General features: G+C 46.3%; 1 protein-coding gene across 1 annotated transcript in view; it reads right to left on the bottom strand.

The window, feature by feature from the left end:
* Positions 1–23,190, bottom strand: part of GGT5 (gamma-glutamyltransferase 5) — a 143,708-nt gene extending 120,518 nt beyond the window's left edge. Inside the window, exon 1 of the mRNA XM_077293607.1 lies at positions 22,841–23,190. Within this exon, the coding sequence (XP_077149722.1) occupies positions 22,841–23,001 (161 nt within the window). The 5' untranslated portion in view covers positions 23,002–23,190. The remainder of the gene's footprint in view (positions 1–22,840) is intronic.
* Positions 23,191–23,408: the final 218 nt, after the last annotated feature.

The raw sequence follows: 23,408 nt of genomic DNA, 5'->3' as shown, positions 1-23,408 counted from the left end.
ACTGCTCAAACAAGCCCTGTGGGAACGCTTGCGAGTCAATCCATGTATGTCTTTTCTAGAAGTTGGGGAGGAAGTGCGTGCGTACGAGAAAGAGCAGGGGGTGGCAGCCTCAGCAGGGACGGTCTGGAGCGGAGAGGTATCCGCTCCGCCTGGAGCTGAACCAGACTGGGTGAGAGAAATCCGGAAGAAAATTCAGGACATGTGGGAAGAATGGTCAGACTTAAGAAAGAAACCCCTCGTGATCCCTAGCCCCACCAGAGCCAGAACCGACCCTGAGCCCCATCAGAAAATGGGACAATCTCGCGCAGAGAGACTGCCGATTTGTTTTAGCTGTGGAGACACTGGACATATTGCTCAAGGATGCACATGGTGGGGAGACCACTTGCCTGTCGGCCGTTAAACTAGTGGACTAGTTGTTCAAATTCAACCAGATGCCCTTCGGTCTTACCAACGGGCCTAGAACCTTTCAGAGGCTGATGGAATGGTGTTTAAGAGACCTGAACTTTGAAGTTACCCTCATTTATCTGGATGACATCATTGTCTATGCAACCACTTTTGAGGAACATCTTCGGCGGCTGGAGCAGGTGTTGAGTCGGCAACAGAAGCACGGCCTGAAAGTGAAGCCTCAGAAGTGCCACCTTTTCCTCAAGCAAATTGAATACCTCAGACATGTTGTATCTGCTGAGGGATTAAGACCTGCGCGTGAGAAGATAGCGGCAGTACAGTACACTGAAAACAGTACACTGAAAACAGTACACTGAAAACAGTGAAGGACGTGCGGACCTTTCTGGGGCTTACGGGCTACTATCGACGGTTTGTGAAAGACTTCACTCGCATCATCAATCCACTGCTGGAGTTATTGAAAGAAGTGCCATCTAGGGCGAAGAATCGGACCATCCAGTGGGGGAATAGCCAGGAAGAAGCCTTTTGAGCCCTGAAGATGGCCCTGACTGAACCACTCATACTGGCCTATGCAGACTTCTCTCAACCTTTCATCCTTCACACTGATGGAAGTCTCCAGGAAATAGGGGCTGTATTGTCCCAGATACAGGACATAAAGGAATGAGTGATTGCGTATGTGAGCCAATCTTTCCATGATTCAGAGCGAAACCCAGGCAACTATAGTTCCTTTAAGCTGGAGTTACTGGTGTTAGTGTGGGCGATGACCAAGAAGTTTGCCGAGTACCTGTTGGGATCTGAAGTCTTGGTACGCACTGACAACAATCCTCTAGCCCACCTAGAAAATGCAAAACTGGGGGCTTTGGAGCAAAGATGGGTGGCCTGTATGGCATAATATCGATACAAAATTGCATACAGAAAAGGAGCTGAGAATACGCATGCCAACGCCCTGTCCAGAGTGACTTATGAGTGACCTGGCCGGGACCGAGATGAAGAGTTGGAGGAAGAGATTCCTGGGTTCCGGAACCTCGCCAGTACATTGGCGACGACGCGGGAACAGGTCGAAGAGGCATCGAGAAAACACCTGTTGGGACAACCTCGAGATGACTGGGTGCGGCTTCAACAGGAAGACAGGAAACTCGCTCAGTTGCAACAGACAATGGGTGGTCCTGAAACAAATCCCCAGCCAGAGTAAGCGAGATGCCCTGTCCTTGGGGATGCTGCAGATTCTCCGACAATGGGAGAGGCTTCAACTGGAAGAAGGTTTGCTGTATCTGAAGATGCAGTTAGTCCGAGAATTGAGCTTCACCTGGCAAGTGGTGCTCCCCGAAGAAGTGATCAATGAGGTGGCCATGGACGCTCATGTAAGAGGGGCTCACTTCAATCCAGAGAAGATGTTTCAGTGGTTGCAGAAGCTGGCCTATCATTCCCAATTGAAGACGGCAGTGGACAATGTCGAAGCTGTGAATTGGCTAAACCTCCAGAACAGAGAGCTCCTACACAGACCATTGTGACCTCCACTTCCTTGGAACTGCTAATGATCGACTACTTGACTGTGGGTCCTGCTTATCTCGGATATGAACATTGTCTTGTGATGACCGATCATTTCACTAAGTTCGCTGTGGTGACTTCGACCAGGGATCAGACGGCTGAGTCAGCTGCATAGGCCATCTTTCCAGATTTCATCCGGGTGTATGGATGTCTAAAAAGGATCCATTCTGATCAAGGTGCCTGCTTTCAGGGTGGAGCTTCACCACCTGTATCGGATTGAAAAGTCCAGGACGACACCTTACCATCCGCAGGGGAATGGATCCTGTGAACGTTTCAACCGGACATTGATTCAGATGTTGAGAACGTTGGAGGAAGACAGAAAAGTCAGTTGGCCCGAGTATGTAGCTGAGTTGGTCTGGCTGTACAAAAACCAAGTGCACAGTACAACCGGTTACACGCCATACACCATGCTGTACAGCCAAAAAGGACGAGAGATTACCAAGCTGGAGTTAGACCCAGAGGAGGACTACCCACGGACGGGGGTGTCCACATGGGTCCATGAACACTGACATCGCTTGCAGACTCTGCATCGAGTAGTACAGACCACGTTTCGGGAACTTGAACACCACGAGACGATGTCTCTGCGAGGGACAGCTCTCAAGGCTAGGGACCGAGTATTGGTCCGAGACAAGCGACCTCGAGGCAAGTTAGAGCATCGATGGGAAAAAACTCCGTACCGGGTGAAATGCTGAATTGGAACTGATGGACCCGTCTATGAAGTTCAGCCTGAGGGAGAAGAAGGGGGCTCTACCTGAGTAGTCCATCAAAGCATGCTCCGTCCGTGCCTGTCACAAGATCCCGAAAGAGAAGGAAGAGCGCCAAGTGTTCCTGAAGTGTCCATTCCACCAACCTTCAATTGTCATGAAGAAGAAGAACCAGCAGCAGCGCGCAGCCAGGTGAGCAGCGTGCTCCGTCCTCTGAGCCCCGGTGCCACAACGGGCTGCGTTGTTTGGTCCCCGCCGCTTCCAGCGGGACTGCTGCAGAGAGAAGTGCCGTGCGCTCAGTAGCTGCCAGAGAGAGAAGTGCCATGCGCTCAGTAGCTGCCAGAGACAGAAGTGCCTTGCGCTCAGTGACTTTGAGTACCATGCACGTGCAGAGGAGAGAAGGCCGAGTACCGGACAGACTTTTGGGGCCTAACCTGCCACTTGCTTAACAGCCGTTTACATTTGACTCTGAGAGTGCAGCGTGTCATGAATCCCAATGGCTAGGGATAGCAAGGGACAAGCAAAGTAATACAAAATATCGGACGAGCTCTAGGGTGATGGAACCTGGGCTGACCGCTGCCCTACGCCTGACAAACGCAACTAGAGATAGCCAGGGAGCCTGCCTACGTTGGTTCTAGACGCCACGCACCAGCCTAAGAGCTGACTAGTACTGCAGAGAAAATAAAGACCTCACTTGCCTCCAGAGGAATGAACCCCAAAAGGTATAGTTGCCCCCCACATGTATTGACGGTGAAATGAGAGGAAGGCACACACATAGAGATGATATATATAGGTTCAGCAAATTGAGGCCCGCTGTAAACTAGAAAGCAGAACGATACAAAAGGGGTCTGAGCGGTCAGCAAAAAACCCTAATCAAAAAACCATCCTGAGATTACAAGAACCCATGTGCCAACTCATGGCACATGGGGAGAACCTCAGTCCACTAGAGCTACCAGCTAGCATAGAGACATAATAAGCAAGCTGGACAAAAAAACCAACAACTGAAAATCAGCACTTAGCTTATCCTGAAAGATCTGGGAGCAGGTAGGCAGGAACCAAACAGAGCACATCTGAATACATTGATAGCCGGCAAGGGAATGACAGAAAGGCCAGGTAAAATAGGAAACACCCAGCCTCTGATGGACTGGTGGAAACCAAAGGCCGCAACCCACCAAAGTCACCCAGTACCAGCAGTAACCACCAGAGGGAGCCCACAAACAGAATCCACAACAGTACCCCCCCCTTGAGGAGGGGTCACCGAACCCTTACGAGAACCCCCAGGGCGATCAGGGTGAGCTCTATGGAAGGCGCGGACCAAATCAGTCGCATGAACATCGGAGGCAATCACCCAGGAATTATCCTCCTGACCATAACCCTTCCACTTAACCAAATACTGGAGTTTGCGTCTGGAAACACGAGAATCCAAGATCTTCTCAACAACATACTCCAATTCTCCCTCCACCAGCACCGGAGCAGGAGGCTCAACCGAAGGAACAACGGGCACCTCATACCTCCGCAACAACGACCGATGGAACACATTATGAATAGCAAACGATGCTGGGAGATCCAAACGAAAAGATACAGGGTTAAGAATCTCCGAGATCCTATAAGGACCGATGAACCGAGGCTTGAACTTAGGAGAAGAGACCTTCATAGGGACAAAACGAGAAGACAACCACACCAAATCCCCAACAAGAAGTCGGGGACCCACGCGGCGACGGCGATTAGCAAACTGCTGAGTCTTCTCCTGAGATAACTTCAAATTGTCCACCACCTGGTTCCAAATCTGATGCAGCCTGTCCACCACCACGTCCACTCCAGGACAATCCGAAGACTCCACCTGACCAGAGGAAAAACGAGGATGAAACCCCGAATTACAAAAAAAAGGAGAGACCAACGTGGCAGAACTAGCCCGATTATTAAGAGCAAATTCGGCCAGTGGCAAAAAAGCAACCCAGTCATCTTGATCAGCAGAAACAAAACACCTCAAATAAGTTTCCAAGGTCTGATTAGTTTGCTCCGTCTGGCCATTCGTCTGAGGATGGAATGCAGACGAGAAAGACAAATCAATGCCCATCTTGGCACAAAACGTCCGCCAAAATCTAGACACAAACTGGGATCCCCTGTCAGAAACGATATTCTCCGGAATCCCATGCAAACGAACCACGTTCTGAAAAAATAAAGGGACCAACTCAGAGGAGGAAGGCAACTTAGGCAAGGGCACCAAATGAACCATCTTAGAAAAGCGGTCACACACAACCCAGATAACGGACATTTTCTGTGAAACCGGGAGATCAGAAATAAAATCCATGGAAATGTGCGTCCAAGGCCTCTTCGGGATGGGCAAGGATAACAACAACCCACTGGCCTGAGAACAGCAAGGCTTAGCTCGAGCACACACTTCACAAGACTGCACAAAGGTACGCACATCCCTAGACAAGGAAGGCCACCAAAAAGACCTGGCCACCAAGTCTCTAGTACCAAATATTCCAGGATGACCAGCCAACACAGAAGAATGGACCTCGGAGATGACTCTACTGGTCCAATCATCCGGAACAAACAGTCTTTCTGGTGGACAACGATCCGGTTTATCCACCTGAAACTCCTGCAATGCACGTTGCAAGTCTGGGGATACGGCGGACAATATTACCCCATCCCTAAGGATACCAGTAGGCCCAGAGTCTCCAGGAGAGTCAGGCACAAAACTCCTGGAAAGAGCATCTGCCTTCACATTCTTTGAACCTGGCAGGTATGAAACCACGAAATTGAAACGAGAAAAAAGCAACGACCAACGAGCCTGTCTAGGATTCAAACGCCTGGCAGACTCAAGGTAAATGAGATTCTTGTGATCAGTCAAGACCACCACACGATGTTTAGCACCCTCAAGCCAATGACGCCACTCCTCAAATGCCCACTTCATGGCCAAAAGCTCCCGATTACCCACATCATAATTGCGCTCGGCGGGCGAGAATTTTCTAGAGAAGAATGCACATGGCTTCATCACCGAGCCATTAGAACTTCTCTGTGACAAAACCGCCCCCGCTCCAATCTCGGAAGCATCAACCTCAACCTGAAAAGGAAGTGAAACATCTGGTTGACACAACACAGGAGCAGAAGAAAACCGGCGCTTAAGTTCCCGAAAGGCCTCCACGGCCGCAGGAGACCAATCAGCAACATCAGCACCCTTTTTAGTCAAATCAGTCAAAGGTTTAACAATACTGGAAAAATTAGCAATGAACCGACGATAAAAATTAGCAAACCCCAAGAACTTCTGAAGGCTCTTAACAGATGTAGGTTGTGTCCAGTCACAAATCGCCTGAACCTTGACGGGATCCATCTCAATAGTAGAAGGAGAAAAAATGTACCCCAAAAAAGAAATCTTCTGGACTCCGAAGAGACACTTTGAGCCCTTCACAAACAGAGAATTGGCCCGCAGAACCTGAAACACCTTCCTGACCTGTAGAACATGAGACTCCCAGTCATCAGAAAACACCAAAATATCATCCAAATACACAATCATAAACTTATCCAGATATTCACGGAAAATATTGTGCATAAAGGACTGAAAGACTGACGGAGCATTGGAGAGTCCAAAAGGCATTACCAAATACTCAAAATGGCCCTCAGGCGTATTAAATGCGGTTTTCCACTCATCACCCTGTTTTATCCGCACCAGATTATACGCACTGCGAAGATCTATCTTAGTGAACCACCTAGCCCCCTTAATGCGAGCAAACAAATCAGTCAATAATGGCAATGGATACTGATACTTGACTGTAATCTTATTCAGAAGGCGATAATCTATACAAGGCCTCAGGGAACCATCTTTTTTTGCCACGAAAAAAAAAACCTGCTCCCAGAGGGGACGAAGATGGACGAATATGTCCCTTTTCCAAGGACTCCTTAATATAATTCCGCATAGCAGTATGCTCTGGCAGTGACAGATTAAACAAACGACCCTTAGGGAACTTACTGCCAGGAATCAATTCTATAGCACAGTCACAATCTCTATGCGGAGGGAGCGAATTGAGCTTAGGCTCCTCAAAAACATCCCTATAGTCAGACAAAAACGCAGGGATCTCAGAAGGAGTAGATGAAGCGATTGAAATCGGAGGTGCATAATCATGAACCCCCTGACATCCCCAGCTTAACACAGACATTGTTTTCCAGTCCAGGACAGGATTATGAGTTTGTAACCATGGCAGACCAAGCACTAGTACATCATGTAAATTATACAGTACAAGGAAGCGAATCACCTCCTGATGAACCGGAGTCATGCGCATGGTCACTTGTGTCCAATACTGCGGTTTATTCATAGCCAATGGTGTAGAGTCAATTCCCTTCAGAGGAATAGGAACTTCCAGAGGTTCCAGACTAAAACCGCAGCGTTTAGCAAATGACCAATCCATAAGACTCAGGGCAGCGCCCGAATCCTCATAGGCATCGACGGAAATGGAAGACAGTGAAAAAATCAGAGTCACAGACAAAATGAACTTAGGCTGCAGAGTACCAATGGCAAAAGATTTATCAACCCTTTTTGTGCGTTTAGAGCATGCTGATATAACATGAGCTGAATCACCACAATAAAAACACAATCCATTTTTCCGCCTATAATTTTGCCGTTCACTTCTGGACTGAATTCTATCACATTGCATAGTCTCAGGTGCCTGTTCAAAAGACACCGCCAACTGGTGCACGGGTTTGCGCTCCCGTAAACGCCGATCAATCTGAATGGCCATAGCCATCGACTCATTCAGACCTGTAGGCGTAGGGAACCCCACCATAATATCCTTAATGGCCTCGGAAAGACCATTTCTGAAGTTTGCAGCCAGGGCGCACTCATTCCACTGAGTAAGCACCGACCATTTCCGAAATTTTTGACAATATATTTCCGCTTCATCATACCCCTGAGAGAGGGCTAATAAAGCCTTTTCAGCCTGAATCTCCAGGTTGGGTTCCTCATAGAGCAATCCCAATGCCAGAAAAAACGCATCCACATTGAGCAATGCAGGATCCCCTGGTGCCAATGCAAATGCCCAATTCTGAGGGTCGCCTCGCAGGAAAGATATTACAATCTTGACCTGTTGAGCAGGGTCTCCAGAGGAGCGAGATTTTAAAGAAAGAAACAATTTACAATTGTTCCTGAAATTCAGGAAGGTAGATCTATCTCCAGAAAAGAACTCTGGAATAGGAATTCTAGGTTCAGACATGGGAGTGTGAACAACAAAATCCTGTATGTTTTGAACTTTTGCCGCGAGATTACTCAGGCTGGAAGCCAAACTCTGGACATCCATGTTAAACAGCTAATATCAGAGCCATTCAAGGGTTAAGAGGAGGTAAGAAGCAGCTAGACAGCAATTAAGGGCTAGGCAGCAAAACTCTGAAGGAAAAAAAAAAAAAAAATTTCCCTTAAACACTTCTTTTTCTCCTGCTTCAGCCCAAACAATTAACACTTTGTGGGCCGGCTATACTGTCATGAATCCCAATGGCTAGGGATAGCAAGGGACAAGCAAAGTAATACAAAATATCGGACGAGCTCTAGGGTGATGGAACCTGGGCTGACCGCTGCCCTACGCCTGACAAACGCAACTAGAGATAGCCAGGGAGCGTGCCTACGTTGGTTCTAGACGCCACGCACCAGCCTAAGAGCTGACTAGTACTGCAGAGAAAATAAAGACCTCACTTGCCTCCAGAGGAATGAACCCCAAAAGGTATAGTTGCCCCCCACATGTATTGACGGTGAAATGAGAGGAAGGCACACACATAGAGATGATATATATAGGTTCAGCAAATTGAGGCCCGCTGTAAACTAGAAAGCAGAACGATACAAAAGGGGTCTGAGCGGTCAGCAAAAAGCCCTAATCAAAAAACCATCCTGAGATTACAAGAACCCATGTGCCAACTCATGGCACATGGGGAGAACCTCAGTCCACTAGAGCTACCAGCTAGCATAGAGACATAATAAGCAAGCTGGACAAAAAAACCAACAACTGAAAATCAGCACTTAGCTTATCCTGAAAGATCTGGGAGCAGGTAGGCAGGAACCAAACAGAGCACATCTGAATACATTGATAGCCGGCAAGGGAATGACAGAAAGGCCAGGTAAAATAGGAAACACCCAGCCTCTGATGGACAGGTGGAAACCAAAGGCCGCAACCCACCAAAGTCACCCAGTACCAGCAGTAACCACCAGAGGGAGCCCACAAACAGAATCCACAACAGCAGCGGCCTTGTTTGTTTCGGCCACACGTGCTTATGGACTAGGGGAGACCAACCGCTGCCGCCAGAAGACGGGCCATCGCTTAAAAGGACCCCATCTGAAGACGCTGTCGGTTCTACAACCTCCTTGCGGGATCATATGCTGCAGAGGACCATACAGGACATGATAAGTTTCTTCATTGGACTGCTATTGTTTTATAGTTGCTACCCTTATTATCCCCCCTTTAACCATTAACCTCCCTGCGAGGAGTGAATACCTTGTTTTATTAAATTGTTACATCTTGTTAACCCTTACTCTGCCTCCTGTTTGTCACTGCACGTAAAACAAATTTTTAAACAGGGCGTGAAATGTTTTTTTTCTCACAAAATCCAGCAGCTGCGATCCCATGCTGTCTTGTCAGTATACTCTCATTTGCTTCCTCCCCTGCCCAGGAGATGTGGTATGGGTATGTGCTGACTTCATGAGTTATAAAGTGTCACAAAAAAATCTTAGAATCACTAGGATTGGAAGAAGCATTTCAAATTTATTACATGTTATAGTTATTATCATGTAAAATTTAACAAATGTGATTCTTTTTGCGCACCCATAGACTTGCATGGGTGAGTCTCATCCAATTTATGGAGAAAAATAGTGCATGCTGCAATTTTTTATAGAGATTCCATCAGTGAAAAACAAAACGCTCATCTGCACTGCCCCATTTAATAACATGGGTCTGAGTGCTCTCCATTTTTGTCACGGACATCACTCGTACAGAAAATACGGTCTTATATACGAGTCCATAGACTTATAGAAAATAGGAGAACCTGAGTCTTCGTATATTAAAAAATATTTATTGATACCAAGACATAAAAAATAAAAAATAAAATACAATGTAAACAAATACAGTGGGGCAAAAAAGTATTTAGTCAGTCAGCAATAGTGCAAGTTCCACCACTTAAAAAGATGAGAGGCGTCTGTAATTTACATCATAGGTAGACCTCAACTATGGGAGACAAACTGAGAAAAAAAAATCCAGAAAATCACATTGTCTGTTTTTTTATCATTTTATTTGCATATTATGGTGGAAAATAAGTATTTGGTCAGAAAAAAACAATCAAGATTTCTGGCTCTCACAGACCTGTAACTTCTTCTTTAAGAGTCTCCTCTTTCCTCCACTCATTACCTGTAGTAATGGCACCTGTTTAAACTTGTTATCAGTATAAAAAGACACCTGTGCACACCCTCAAACAGTCTGACTCCAAACTCCACTATGGTGAAGACCAAAGAGCTGTCAAAGGACACCAGAAACAAAATTGTAGCCCTGCACCAGGCTGGGAAGACTGAATCTGCAATAGCGAACCAGCTTGGAGTGAAGAAATCAACAGTGGGAGCAATAATTAGAAAATGGAAGACATTCAAGACCACTGACAATCTCCCTCGATCTGGGGCTCCACGCAAAATCCCACCCCGTGGGGTCAGTATGATCACAAGAACGGTGAGCAAAAATCCCAGAACCACGCGGGGGGACCTAGTGAATGAACTGCAGAGAGCTGGGACCAATGTAACAAGGCCTACCATAAGTAACACACTACGCCACCATGGACTCAGATCCTGCAGTGCCAGACGTGTCCCACTGCTTAAGCCAGGTCATGTCCGGGCCCGTCTGAAGTTTGCTAGAGAGCATTTGGATGATCCAGAGGAGTTTTGGGAGACTGTCCTATGGTCTGATGAAACCAAACTGGAACTGTTTGGTAGAAACACAACTTGTCGTGTTTGGAGGAAAAAGAATACTGAGTTGCATCCATCCAACACCATACCTACTGTAAAGCATGGTGGTGGAAACATCATGCTTTGGGGCTGTTTCTCTGCAAAGGGGCCAGGACGACTGATCCGGGTACATGAAAGAATGAATGGGGCCATGTATCGTGAGATTTTGAGTGCAAACCTCCTTCCATCAGCAAGGGCATTGAAGATGAAACGTGGCTGGGTCTTTCAACATGACAATGATCCAAAGCACACCGCCAGGGCAACGAAAGAGTGGCTTTGTAAGAAGCATTTCAAGGTCCTGGAGTGGCCTAGCCAGTCTCCAGATCTCAACCCTATAGAAAACCTTTGGAGGGAGTTGAAAGTCCGTGTTGCCAAGCGAAAAGCCAAAAACATCACTGCTCTAGAAGAGATCTGCATGGAGGAATGGGCCAACATACCAACAACAGTGTGTGGCAACCTTGTGAAGACTTACAGAAAACGTTTGACCTCTGTCATTGCCAACAAAGGATATATTACAAAGTATTGAGATGAAATTTTGTTTCTGACCAAATACTTATTTTCCACCATAATATGCAAATAAAATGATAAAAAAAACAGAAAATGTGATTTTCTGGATTTTTTTTTCTCAGTTTGTCTCCCATAGTTGAGGTCTACCTATGATGTAAATTACAGACGCCTCTCATCTTTTTAAGTGGTGGAACTTGCACTATTGCTGACTGACTAAATACTTTTTTGCCCCACTGTATTTAATTTGTATGGATGAAAGTGTGATCCTGAAAGGTGAAAATATTGAGTGGCCGCTAACCTGGACCCATATGATGCAGCACTGAAAACAATGTCAAAATGGACATGTATATATAGCCATATAGTAGTAACAAGGGAAATTCAGAAACCCTTAGCTCACAATAGTGCTTACAAAAAAGGTAAGGCGATCCCAGTCAAAACATATGAGAGCCACATATAAATCATATATATAAGAGCGCTACACCAGAAAAGCATATGGAGCATGAAACAAGTAAAGGGTTATTTACCCATGGTAATAGTGTTATTATCCAATATCACATTTTTGAGATTGGTACAAATACAGTGGGGCAAAAAAGTATTTAGTCAGTCAGCAATAGTGCAAGTTCCACCACTTAAAAAGATGAGAGGCGTCTGTAATTTACATCATAGGTAGACCTCAACTATGGGAGACAAACTGAGAAAAAAAAATCCAGAAAATCACATTTTCTGTTTTTTTATCATTTTATTTGCATATTATGGTGGAAAATAAGTATTTGGTCAGAAACAAAATTTCATCTCAATACTTTGTAATATATCCTTTGTTGGCAATGACAGAGGTCAAACGTTTTCTGTAAGTCTTCACAAGGTTGCCACACACTGTTGTTGGTATGTTGGCCCATTCCTCCATGCAGATCTCCTCTAGAGCAGTGATGTTTTTGGCTTTTCGCTTGGCAACACGGACTTTCAACTCCCTCCAAAGGTTTTCTATAGGGTTGAGATCTGGAGACTGGCTAGGCCACTCCAGGACCTTGAAATGCTTCTTACAAAGCCACTCTTTCGTTGCCCTGGCGGTGTGCTTTGGATCATTGTCATGTTGAAAGACCCAGCCACGTTTCATCTTCAATGCCCTTGCTGATGGAAGGAGGTTTGCACTCAAAATCTCACGATACATGGCCCCATTCATTCTTTCATGTACCCGGATCAGTCGTCCTGGCCCCTTTGCAGAGAAACAGCCCCAAAGCATGATGTTTCCACCACCATGCTTTACAGTAGGTATGGTGTTGGATGGATGCAACTCAGTATTCTTTTTCCTCCAAACACGACAAGTTGTGTTTCTACCAAACAGTTCCAGTTTGGTTTCATCAGACCATAGGACAGTCTCCCAAAACTCCTCTGGATCATCCAAATGCTCTCTAGCAAACTTCAGACGGGCCCGGACATGACCTGGCTTAAGCAGTGGGACACGTCTGGCACTGCAGGATCTGAGTCCATGGTGGCGTAGTGTGTTACTTATGGTAGGCCTTGTTACATTGGTCCCAGCTCTCTGCAGTTCATTCACTAGGTCCCCCCGCGTGGTTCTGGGATTTTTGCTCACCGTTCTTGTGATCATACTGACCCCACGGGGTGGGATTTTGCGTGGAGCCCCAGATCGAGGGAGATTGTCAGTGGTCTTGAATGTCTTCCATTTTCTAATTATTGCTCCCACTGTTGATTTCTTCACTCCAAGCTGGTTCGCTATTGCAGATTCAGTCTTCCCAGCCTGGTGCAGGGCTACAATTTTGTTTCTGGTGTCCTTTGACAGCTCTTTGGTCTTCACCATAGTGGAGTTTGGAGTCAGACTGTTTGAGGGTGTGCACAGGTGTCTTTTTATACTGATAACAAGTTTAAACAGGTGCCATTACTACAGGTAATGAGTGGAGGAAAGAGGAGACTCTTAAAGAAGAAGTTACAGGTCTGTGAGAGCCAGAAATCTTGATTGTTTTTTTTTGACCAAATACTTATTTTCCACCATAATATGCAAATAAAATGATAAAAAAACAGACAATGTGATTTTCTGGATTTTTTTTTCTCAGTTTGTCTCCCATAGTTGAGGTCTACCTATGATGTAAATTACAGACGCCTCTCATCTTTTTAAGTGGTGGAACTTGCACTATTGCTGACTGACTAAATACTTTTTTGCCCCACTGTATGTGAACCTTTAGGATAACCAGATAATTTGAAGGTGAAATCAGAGTCTGGTATTTTCAACCAATGACATGACATTCAGGTGTGAGTGGGTGACCTGTTTTATTTAACCCTGTAGTGACTGGGCCAAACTTTTTAAATCTGACCAGTGTCACTTTATGTGGTAATAACTCTGTAACGCTTCAACATATCCCGTTGATTTGGAGACTGTTTTTTCGTGATACTTTATACTTTATGATAATAGAAAATTTAGTTTGATATGTTTTGTGTTTATTTATCAAAAATATCAGAAATTTGACAAAATTGTAAACAAATTTGCAATTTTCAAACTATGAATGATTATCCTTTAATCAAGATAGTCACACCACAGAAAAACCTTAATAAGTAACATTTCCCACATGTCTGCTTTACATCAGCACCATTTGTAAAGTGCTATTTTATTTTGTTAGCATTTTAGGAGGTTTAAAAATGTAGCAGCAATTTTTCTTTTTCCAAGGAAATTTGCAAAATTAATTTTTTGGGGACCTATCCAGGTTTGATGTGACTTATGGGGTCCAATATATTGTCAACCCCCCAAAAGTGAAACTGTTTTTAAAACAACAACCCCTGACATATTGAAAACTGCTGTCAGGTAGATTATTAACCCTTCAGGTGCTGTTCAGGAATTAATGCTAAGTGACATGACAGGAATGTAAAAGTGTATGTTTACCACCTAATGTCGCTAACTTCTGAACAGGTTACTATAGCCGGCAGACTCTAAGGCCGCTATTTGGTCGTGAATTGCCATGGCAAACATCAGGACCACAAAATCATAATCTCAGGGTGTCAATGGAGATAAAGAGGAAGCCCCCACACCCCGATAACCATTTATATCATGTCGTCACTATTGACAGCAGCATCTAAAGGGTTAAACAGATATGGATGTGCAGCGCCCCAGAGTCCTGGTCGTTGCAGTACTGATGCTCCGCCGCTAAGGGGGGCTATGGTACGTCCGATGGCACTGAAGAAGTTCTTCTGACCAGGTATCACAGACACCAATACACTTCACAGTCTGGCCTCCAGGGGGAGCTAAGGGTTCTATGTATTAGGCCACTCCTCACAATCTGGTAAAACTGGGGGTTAGGCAGGAAGTTAGTTCAGAAAGCTGACTGGGTTGGAACCAGGCAACACCTTGTGGCAGAGGGTGTTGTAGGGGAAGATTCAGAGGGGTCCCTGTCAGGGGTGGGATCCTGACAGAGGCCTAGCAACCAGAGAGAACGTTACGGGACCGCGCCTGCACGATATAGCGGCGGTACCCCAAGAAAGGACAAGAAGCGAGGTTTATTGTGCTGAGTGAGAAACGAGATCAACGCAACAAGGAGAATACCAGTAGGAGTCGTGCTGTAAGACGAGGCAACATCCTATCGAGGCGCATAACCGGTGGCCGGAACGCCGAGGAAGTATAGAGCTCCAGGCCAAACTTCAAACCTACGGCAGGACAGTCAGTTATAGGCGGGCTGTCTCACCCAATTGACCTAGGAAGACACAGGGGGGTAACAACAGGAGTGGGGCGACGCTAGGGTCCCGGAAGAGCTCCGAGCCTCCCCGTCATACGGGTGCGTCCTAGCCATATCATCTGGGGGACGTGGAAGAATATCAGAATCAAGTTGTGAGGGAACACGAGAAACAGACACAACAGTTGTGAGGACTATCCCGTGGTGCTTAGCAGGGAAGGACTACAACACACAAGCGCTAGAAGGTAGGCACAGATTTCCACCTGCAAAGGGAGCTCTGGAGGTGCCATCGGACCGGCCAGGCTTGCGCAGCCTGGTTAACCGTATTCCGGATTGAGGATCCTGAAGTCTTCAGTAAAGAGGTAAAGAGACTGCAACCTGGTGTCCTCGTTATTTACTGCCACCTGCACTGCACCACCACAACATCATCACCATTCCCTCCACCTATCATTGTACGCCCCTCAGCAGGGTCACAGACCGGGTCTAGCCACCGTGACAACCCCAGAACAGAGACTCAGAGGCCCGGTACCGGGTACCCCTCGGCCCTGCGGCAGTGGGGGCGCTACAACTTGGCGTCACGAACAGGATCTACTTAAGCCTGAAGAATCAGGTCATGTGTGCCTTGGAACTGTGATTTATTATACTTGGACTGTGACTTATTGCTAAGACTGTGTATTGCCACTTGCCGCCAAAAGTTCCCGCCAAGACCCGCCGCCATTGCAGTACCACAGGGAGCGCAGAGGAAGAAGAGGGGCGTGCCATGGGAGGAGACCACCAAAGCGGCGCCAAAAGTAGCGACTGCCCCCTCCGACTTCTGCTGCGAGATGACGACCTGCCCAGCAGCAGAGGAGAACCACCCCTTGATTTGCAACGGTGGGAACGAGGCGAAGAAGGAGCTCGACCTCGGAGAAATGGCGGAGCCAGGTGCATGCGTTGCCGCCGAATGCCGGACAGCGACGATGAACAGCAAGTGCCCGAGCGACAGCGAAGCGATTCCGGCTTGCCCTCACCCGCCAGAGGCGGATCCACTTCCACCACAGCGGAAGGGTCTGAACTCCTTGGAACCGCCGGCGGAGGAGCCGAGCCTACCTATCCCGACCACGGAGCCATGGAGAGCGGAGCCACATCGAGAGGCCACCTTGGAGGAGCCGCGGTCCAGGCTGCAGCTGGTTCCAGTGTCCTTGTCAATGGAACGGATCGACATCGGTGGAATCACATCAGGCGCAGGTATGGAGGGCGCCCCTACTCCCCCGGCCGATTCTGCTCCCCTGACCGATCCCGCTCCCGCGACTGCTCCTCACCCCAACAATAACTGTCTCCTCTTGGCGGGGTTGGCGGTGCTCACCCCCGACGTGATGGGGAGGCTGGTACCTCCACTACCGACTAGGATGGGGGAACCCATAGACGTGAGCGCAGACGGGGTGGTCCTCCGGTGGGACACCCCCTGGACCGGGCCGGATGGAATTCGGGAGGAAGGCCTCACCCTTGCTGTGCTCACCTGGGAACAATATAAACAGTGTCTGATCCTACATTGGAAAAACCGAAAGGAGACCGAACAGACTGAGCCGCTAACAGTACGACACCCAAAACCTGCGCACAGCAGGAGAGACGTGGTAAAGCGGGGAACTGTGCTGGCCTTTCACCCAAAGCGGGGTTGGGGCTCCATACAGGAACCGGGACTACCGACTGACATCTTCGTTACCAGTTACAACGTGAAGACTCCCTGCCGCAACCAATATGGTGACTCACTATTGCAAAGGGGGGATCAGGTGACCTACACCCGCCACCGGAGTGCGCAAGGATGGTGCGCTCGGGATGTCCAACTATGTGGGCCTGAGGGGGTGTCACCTGTTGCCCCGACCATGATTGAACCGGACTTGACAGATCTTATTACTATCGCCACTGTGCGCCTTGTTGCGGCTACCGAGCTTGCAGCCAGGGTTAGCCTTTGAATCCAGACACCGGGTGACCTGATTGCACCCGAGAGACCAACCCTTGACACTGATACCGCATCGGCCGCAGATCAGAGACTGCCCCCTGCGCTGCCAGAAACTGAGTAGGCAAGAATGCTTCATCATTTGTACATAGTTAACTGTTTGTTTCCCGTTTTTGCTGCTACAACCCGATCAGGGTTAACTCTTAAAGGGATCCCTTTGTTTACCCGGGATCCCTATTGCTTTCTATTTCTTTTGTTTTCTACCTGTTTGCACAAGTTATCAAGAACTGCTGAATCATGAACAATGCATGATTACAAACTTTTTGAACATAGTTTGCACCTTCTTAAAGGTGCTCTCTACTGGTTTTACACAAAGAAAGGACTCTTTGCGAAGACACTGGTCTTGGAACCAGCACCGGAGTCCTTACTGCGAACAGACTTGCAGCTTGAGAAGTTGCACTACCTCCTAGAGACTTAGTCCCTTCTTAAAGGGGATGTTCATCAAAAGCACTTAAAGAATGATGATGTTTTGAAAGAAAGTACTGATGATGCTGATATGTAAAAGTTATATGTAGCTAACTAGTTGATTGTGAGAAATGTTTAATGATGTTGATAAAAGAATGAGGACAGAAAGTGAACCCGTACGGGGTTAGTCAGTGAGTCCTCCTAGGAGCCATACAGAGATGGCTCAGTAATCCTGAACTGAAAGATGGATGATAAGTTCTACACTCATCGGCCACTTTATTAGGTACACCTGTCCAACTTCTTGTTAACACTTAATTTCTAATCAGCCAATCACATGGCGGCAACTCAGTGCATTTAGGCATGTAGACATGGTCAAGACAATCTCCTGCAGTTCAAACCGAGCATCAGTATGGGGAAGAAAGGTGATTTGTGTGCCTTTGAACGTGGCATGGTTGTTGGTGCCAGAAGGGCTGGTCTGAGTATTTCAGAAACTGCTGATCTACTGGGATTTTCACGCACAACCATCTCTAGGGTTTACAGAGAATGGTCCGAAAAAGAAAAAAAATCCAGTGAGCGGCAGTTCTGTGGGCGGAAATGCCTTGTTGATGCCAGAGGTCAGAGGAGAATGGGCAGACTGGTTCGAGCTGATAGAAAGGCAACAGTGACTCAAATCGCCACCCGTTACAACCAAGGTAGGCCTAAGAGCATCTCTGAACGCACAGTGCGTCGAACTTTGAGGCAGATGGGCTACAGCAGCAGAAGACCACACCGGGTACCACTCCTTTCAGCTAAGAACAGGAAACTGAGGCTACAATTTGTACAAGCTCATCGAAATTGGACAGTAGAAGATTGGAAAAACGTTGCTTGGTCTGATGAGTCTCGATTTCTGCTGCGACATTCGGATGGTAGGGTCAGAATTTGGCGTAAACAACATGAAAGCATGGATCCATCCTGCCTTGTATGGAGCATCTTTGGGATGTGCAGCCGACAAATCTGCGGCAACTGTGTGATGCCATCATGTCAATATGGACCAAAATCTCTTAGGAATGCTTCCAGCACCATGTTGAATCTATGCCACGAAGAATTGAGGCAGCTCTGAAGGCAAAAGGGGGTCCAACCCGTTACTAGCATGGTGTACCTAATAAAGTGGCCGGTGAGTGTATACCGTGTATAGTAGTAGAAAGGCAGTAGGCCCAGGCTGAAAGGGGCGGTCCTGTAACAGAAAGGAGAGGCAGTAGGCCTGGAGCGGATAGGACAGGCGGTCCTGCAGATGTAAAGAAGGAGAATGCAGAAAAGTTGATTAGCCTTATAATGTTTTATAAGAGGGTCTTTAGTGGATTTAGCGAGTACGTCCTTAAAGGCAATGTTAAATTATTATTCAAAAATTTTGCACTTAGTAGAATACCCGGTTGGGTAAGAAAAGTTATTTATATTATGTTATTTAAAGTATTTAACCATGTTTGTAACGTTCAAGTGTCCTCACCTCCCATAAAGGGAAGCTCTGTTAAAAAAGTTTACTTGTACTTGCATTTTCAAAATTGTATGTCTTTTTGCTGACATGTATTGTTGTTTTCTTCCCAGTCCAGGAGTACTGGATTTAGCCGGGGGGGAGTGCAGCGCCCCAGAGTCCTGGTCGTTGCAGTACTGATGCTCCGCCGCTAAGGGGGCTATGGTACGTCCGATGGCACTGAAGGAGTTCTTCTGACCAGGTATCACAGACACCAATACACTTCACAGTCTGGCCTCCAGGGGGAGCTAAGGGTTCTATGTATTAGGCCACTCCTCACAATCTGGTAAAACTGGGGGTTAGGCAGGAAGTTAGTTCAGAAAGCTGACTGGGTTGGAACCAGGCAACATCTTGTGGCAGAGGGTGTTGTAGGGGAAGATTCAGAGGGGTCCCTGTCAGGGGTGGGATCCTGACAGAGGCCTAGCAACCAGAGAGAACGTTACGGGACCGCGCCTGCACAATATAGCGGCGGTACCCCAAGAAAGGACAAGAAGCGAGGTTTATTGTGCTGAGTGAGAAACGAGATCAACGCAACAAGGAGAATACCAGTAGGAGTCGTGCTGTAAGACGAGGCAACATCCTATCGAGGCGCATAACCGGTGGCCGGAACGCCGAGGAAGTATAGAGCTCCAGGCCAAACTTCAAACCTACGGCAGGACAGTCAGTTATAGGCGGGCTGTCTCACCCAATTGACCTAGGAAGACACAGGGGGGTAACAACAGGAGTGGGGCAACGCTAGAGTCCCGGAAGAGCTCCGAGCCTCCCCGTCATACGGGTGCGTCCTAGCCATATCATCTGGGGGACGTGGAAGAATATCAGAATTGAGTTGTGAGGGAACATGAGAAACAGACACAACAGTTGTGAGGACTATCCCGTGGTGCTTAGCAGGGAAGGACTACAACACACAAGCGCTAGAAGGTAGGCACAGATTTCCACCTGCAAAGGGAGCTCTGGAGGTGCCATCGGACCGGCCAGGCTTGCGCAGCCTGGTTAACCGTATTCCGGATTGAGGATCCTGAAGTCTTCAGTAAAGAGGTAAAGAGACTGCAACCTGGTGTCCTCGTTATTTACTGCCACCTGCACTGCACCACCACAACATCATCACCATTCCCTCCACCTATCATTGTACGCCCCTCAGCAGGGTCACGGACCGGGTCTAGCCACCGTGACAACCCCAGAGCAGAAACTCAGAGGCCCGGTACTGGGTACCCCTCGGCCCTGCGGCAGTGGGGGCGCTACAGATGATGCTGAAACTGAGCATGGATGATGCAGTAACTTGTCAGCTATAGTGTCCAGCTGCTGGATTATCACCTGTACGGGGTTACTAGTCTATTATATCTCAGGTCAGTAAAAAGAAAAATTGGCTATCATTAAGGTGTTAAAGGGAACTTGTCGTGTCCTTTTTAGTATGTAAACTGTCCCCAGTGCGTGGTTAGTGATGCAGTGTGCATCACTAACAAGTTTTTTTCATTAAAAACTTCACTGTAATCATGTCCAAAATGCACTTTATATAGTTAGATCATACCTGCTCATTAAGTCATAGGGGTGTGCTTCATTTTCGTTCAGTCACGGGCATCACTACTGTCGCAATTTGATGCTCCATGTTGTGCTTGCGCAGTGTCGAGAAGGCAGCCGCGCTTGCGCAGTGTGGGGTGCTCCACACTACACACTGCGCAAGTGCGTTTGCCTGCTCAACACTGCGCAAGTGCAGCTCCACGCTCTGCACTGCACAAGCACGACTGCCCACTCGACAATGCACAAACACAGCTCCGCACTGCACAAGTACGGCTGCCTACTCGACAATGCAACAAGCACAGCTCCATGCTCTGCACTGCACAAGCACAGCTGCTCACTGGACAATGCACAAGCACAGCTCCACACTCCGCACTACACAAGCACGGCTGCTCACTCGACAATGCAGAAGCACAGCTCCACGCTCCGCACTGCAATAGCACAGCTGCCCACTGGACAATGCACAAGCACAGATCCACACTCCGCACTGCACAAGCACGGCTGCCCACTCGACAATGCAGAAGCACAGCTCCACGCTCCGCACTGCACAAGCACAGGATTTTACAGTGGATTTGAATACCGTCAGCACAACCCAGAACGTCTATTAAATTGTGTTGGCAGCGACACCCTTGACTGAATGAAAATGAAGCACACCCTTATGACTTAATGAGCAGGTATGATGCACACTGGACCACTAAGAACGCACTGGGAACAGTTTATATGCTAAAAAAACACATGACAAGTTCCCTTTAAATAAAACAGGTCACCAACTCACACCTGAATGTCATTTTATTGGTTGAAACTACCAGACTCTGATTTCACTTTCAAATTACCTGGTTATCCTAAAGATTCACATATTTGTACATGTGACATTGGATAATTTTATAGCACAGTTTTTAATGAAAAAAATGTGTTAGTGATGCACATTAAAAACGCACTGGGGACAGTTTAAATGCTAAAAAGGACATGACAGGTTCCCTTTGAAGAACAGGGATATATCCAAGTCTGATCTTCAGAACACTATTGGTTTTTCATCACTGCTTAACGCCCAATGGTGCTAGTAGATGCCCTTGTATTGGGATTGTACAGTGAACATTGCTGCAATCTTCTCATCATAATTTGCTTTCTCTTTATATCCACTCATGGTTTTGGGTTAAAATGTATTATAAAAACTTCTAAAAAACCTTATGACTGGTTCTGGGTTTAAAAGGTTATTGCCAACATTTAAAGTTATCTGGGAACAGGGCTCTGAAATGTCTTATCAGAGGAAAATGCTTCTTTCTTAAGATAGGATCCATATCTTCTCCTTCCTTTGCCTCTTGAACTGATAATTCACTCAGGAATAAAATATGTCGTCCTCTACACAAGACTTAATTCCAGCTCTACGTACAGGGTTGTAGCTGCCTAATGAAGAGGTTCGGAAGGAAAAGCAGACTGAAAAAACAGGAAAGGGAAGTTTACTGACCCAACTGCTTCTTTAAAGTAAGCTACAGTATATGCGAAACGCGTGTCGGGGTCCTGGGATGGCTAGTGTTGGTGGGTAATGGTGTTATTGCACTATTGAACATTATTAGAAGCTCTGCTTGTGAGGGGTCTCCTTGGGATCAATTATTGTGCATTATATTTAATTAGTATTCTATTTTGCTTAGTTTCTTTGAGGGGTCATTGCCATTATGAGAGCCTTAATTCATACAATCTTGTTATTTGTTTACACAATCATGATTTTATTTAAGTTCTGTGTCTATGGTTGTGCAGACAATTTAACCCCCCTTCCTTTTTGATAAATGTACCATAATTATAGTTTTTGCCATGTTGTGATTTATCATTGACCACACTGCCTTATCTTTTTATGGGGTGTTTTTAATTCTTTGTCCTTCACACTTTTGTGTATATAATTATTGCAATTAATAACATTGTATTTACTATAAGTAAATGTTTTTTTAATGTATTTATTATTAGAAAATTATTTTGATGAGTTATTTATAGATTTAAATCAGTATTTGGGGACTAAGATAAAGTGCATTACATTTTTGGTAATTTTAGTATGGGTCTTTGGGTCTACTACTAGTTATTACTAGTTTATTTCACCCCTGAGATGGATTCACATCTACAGTGATCAATACTTCTGTAAAATGTCCACAATTCTGCTACTGCTTCAGAACATGTGTTACAGAGAGACAGGAGTACATGAATTCCTTATGTCTCTGTGTACTGCGCATGGGAGACACTCTGCCAGCAAGTATCTATTAGCTCAGAGATACAACTAGTAGAGCGTTGTTGCTACAGTATCTACTAGCTCAGAGTCTGCAGATGAGAAAACTGGTGAAAAATGCAGGATATACATCTTCTAATCACCAAAAATAGTGTTATTTTTTTATCTTACACATACATGACACCTTATTCAGAACAGTCACCTGATCGACAGGCACCCTTTAGAAGCCCAACGCAATCAAGTTCATAATGGTAAAATACATTACACTTTTATGAAATAATGATATGAATGGCAATAATGCGCGTAAAAACTTTACCGTATCCGACGACATGGAACAGTTTCCTTTCCTTCAATTACAGAAAATAGATTTTTCTCTGTAGGAGTAATGCTGCATAAAGGCCACTTACCTGCCAATATTTGAGCAGATCTCAGAGTCTGCAGCTACCGCTCCATTTAGAAATCCTTCACAGTCGGATTCTCTAAGCAATAGCACCAAGGGGATGACGATCACAATAGCCAGGAAGAGCGCAACGATGAGAGAATAGAACAAACTTTTGGATATTGCCATTGTACCAGGATCTTAAATTGCGGCTGATGTCTTTGTAAGCAGTCTGCTTGTTACATGCTTTACGATGCTGTTCTTTCCTGGAATTCCTTAGTTTTTCACTCCTTACTATAGGCTTTCTTCATAAAGCTTCTGTCTTGCTTGGTTTTGCATTTGCCTGGTGAGGAGTAGAGTAGCTTTCACTTACAATGTAATAAACAGGATATAAAACGTCTTTATCCCTTTTCAGATCCTTCCTCGTTCTAACAGCAGCCCACCCCCCTCCTTCACATCCATACACAACCCGCATTCAAAGTTTGGCTGAAAAGAAAATCACTGAGAACTATGGCCCCGATTCATAATTTGCTATTTATTAAAGTCACATATCTTTTTTCTTGTCTTGTGATATTCACTGACATTTTGTGCTCACA

Source organism: Ranitomeya variabilis, chromosome 1 (assembly GCF_051348905.1).
Source record: "Ranitomeya variabilis isolate aRanVar5 chromosome 1, aRanVar5.hap1, whole genome shotgun sequence".
NCBI classification, from domain to species: domain Eukaryota; kingdom Metazoa; phylum Chordata; class Amphibia; order Anura; family Dendrobatidae; genus Ranitomeya; species Ranitomeya variabilis.
Note: the sequence above shows the minus strand (reverse complement) of the source record. Positions and strands in the feature narration are given on the sequence as shown.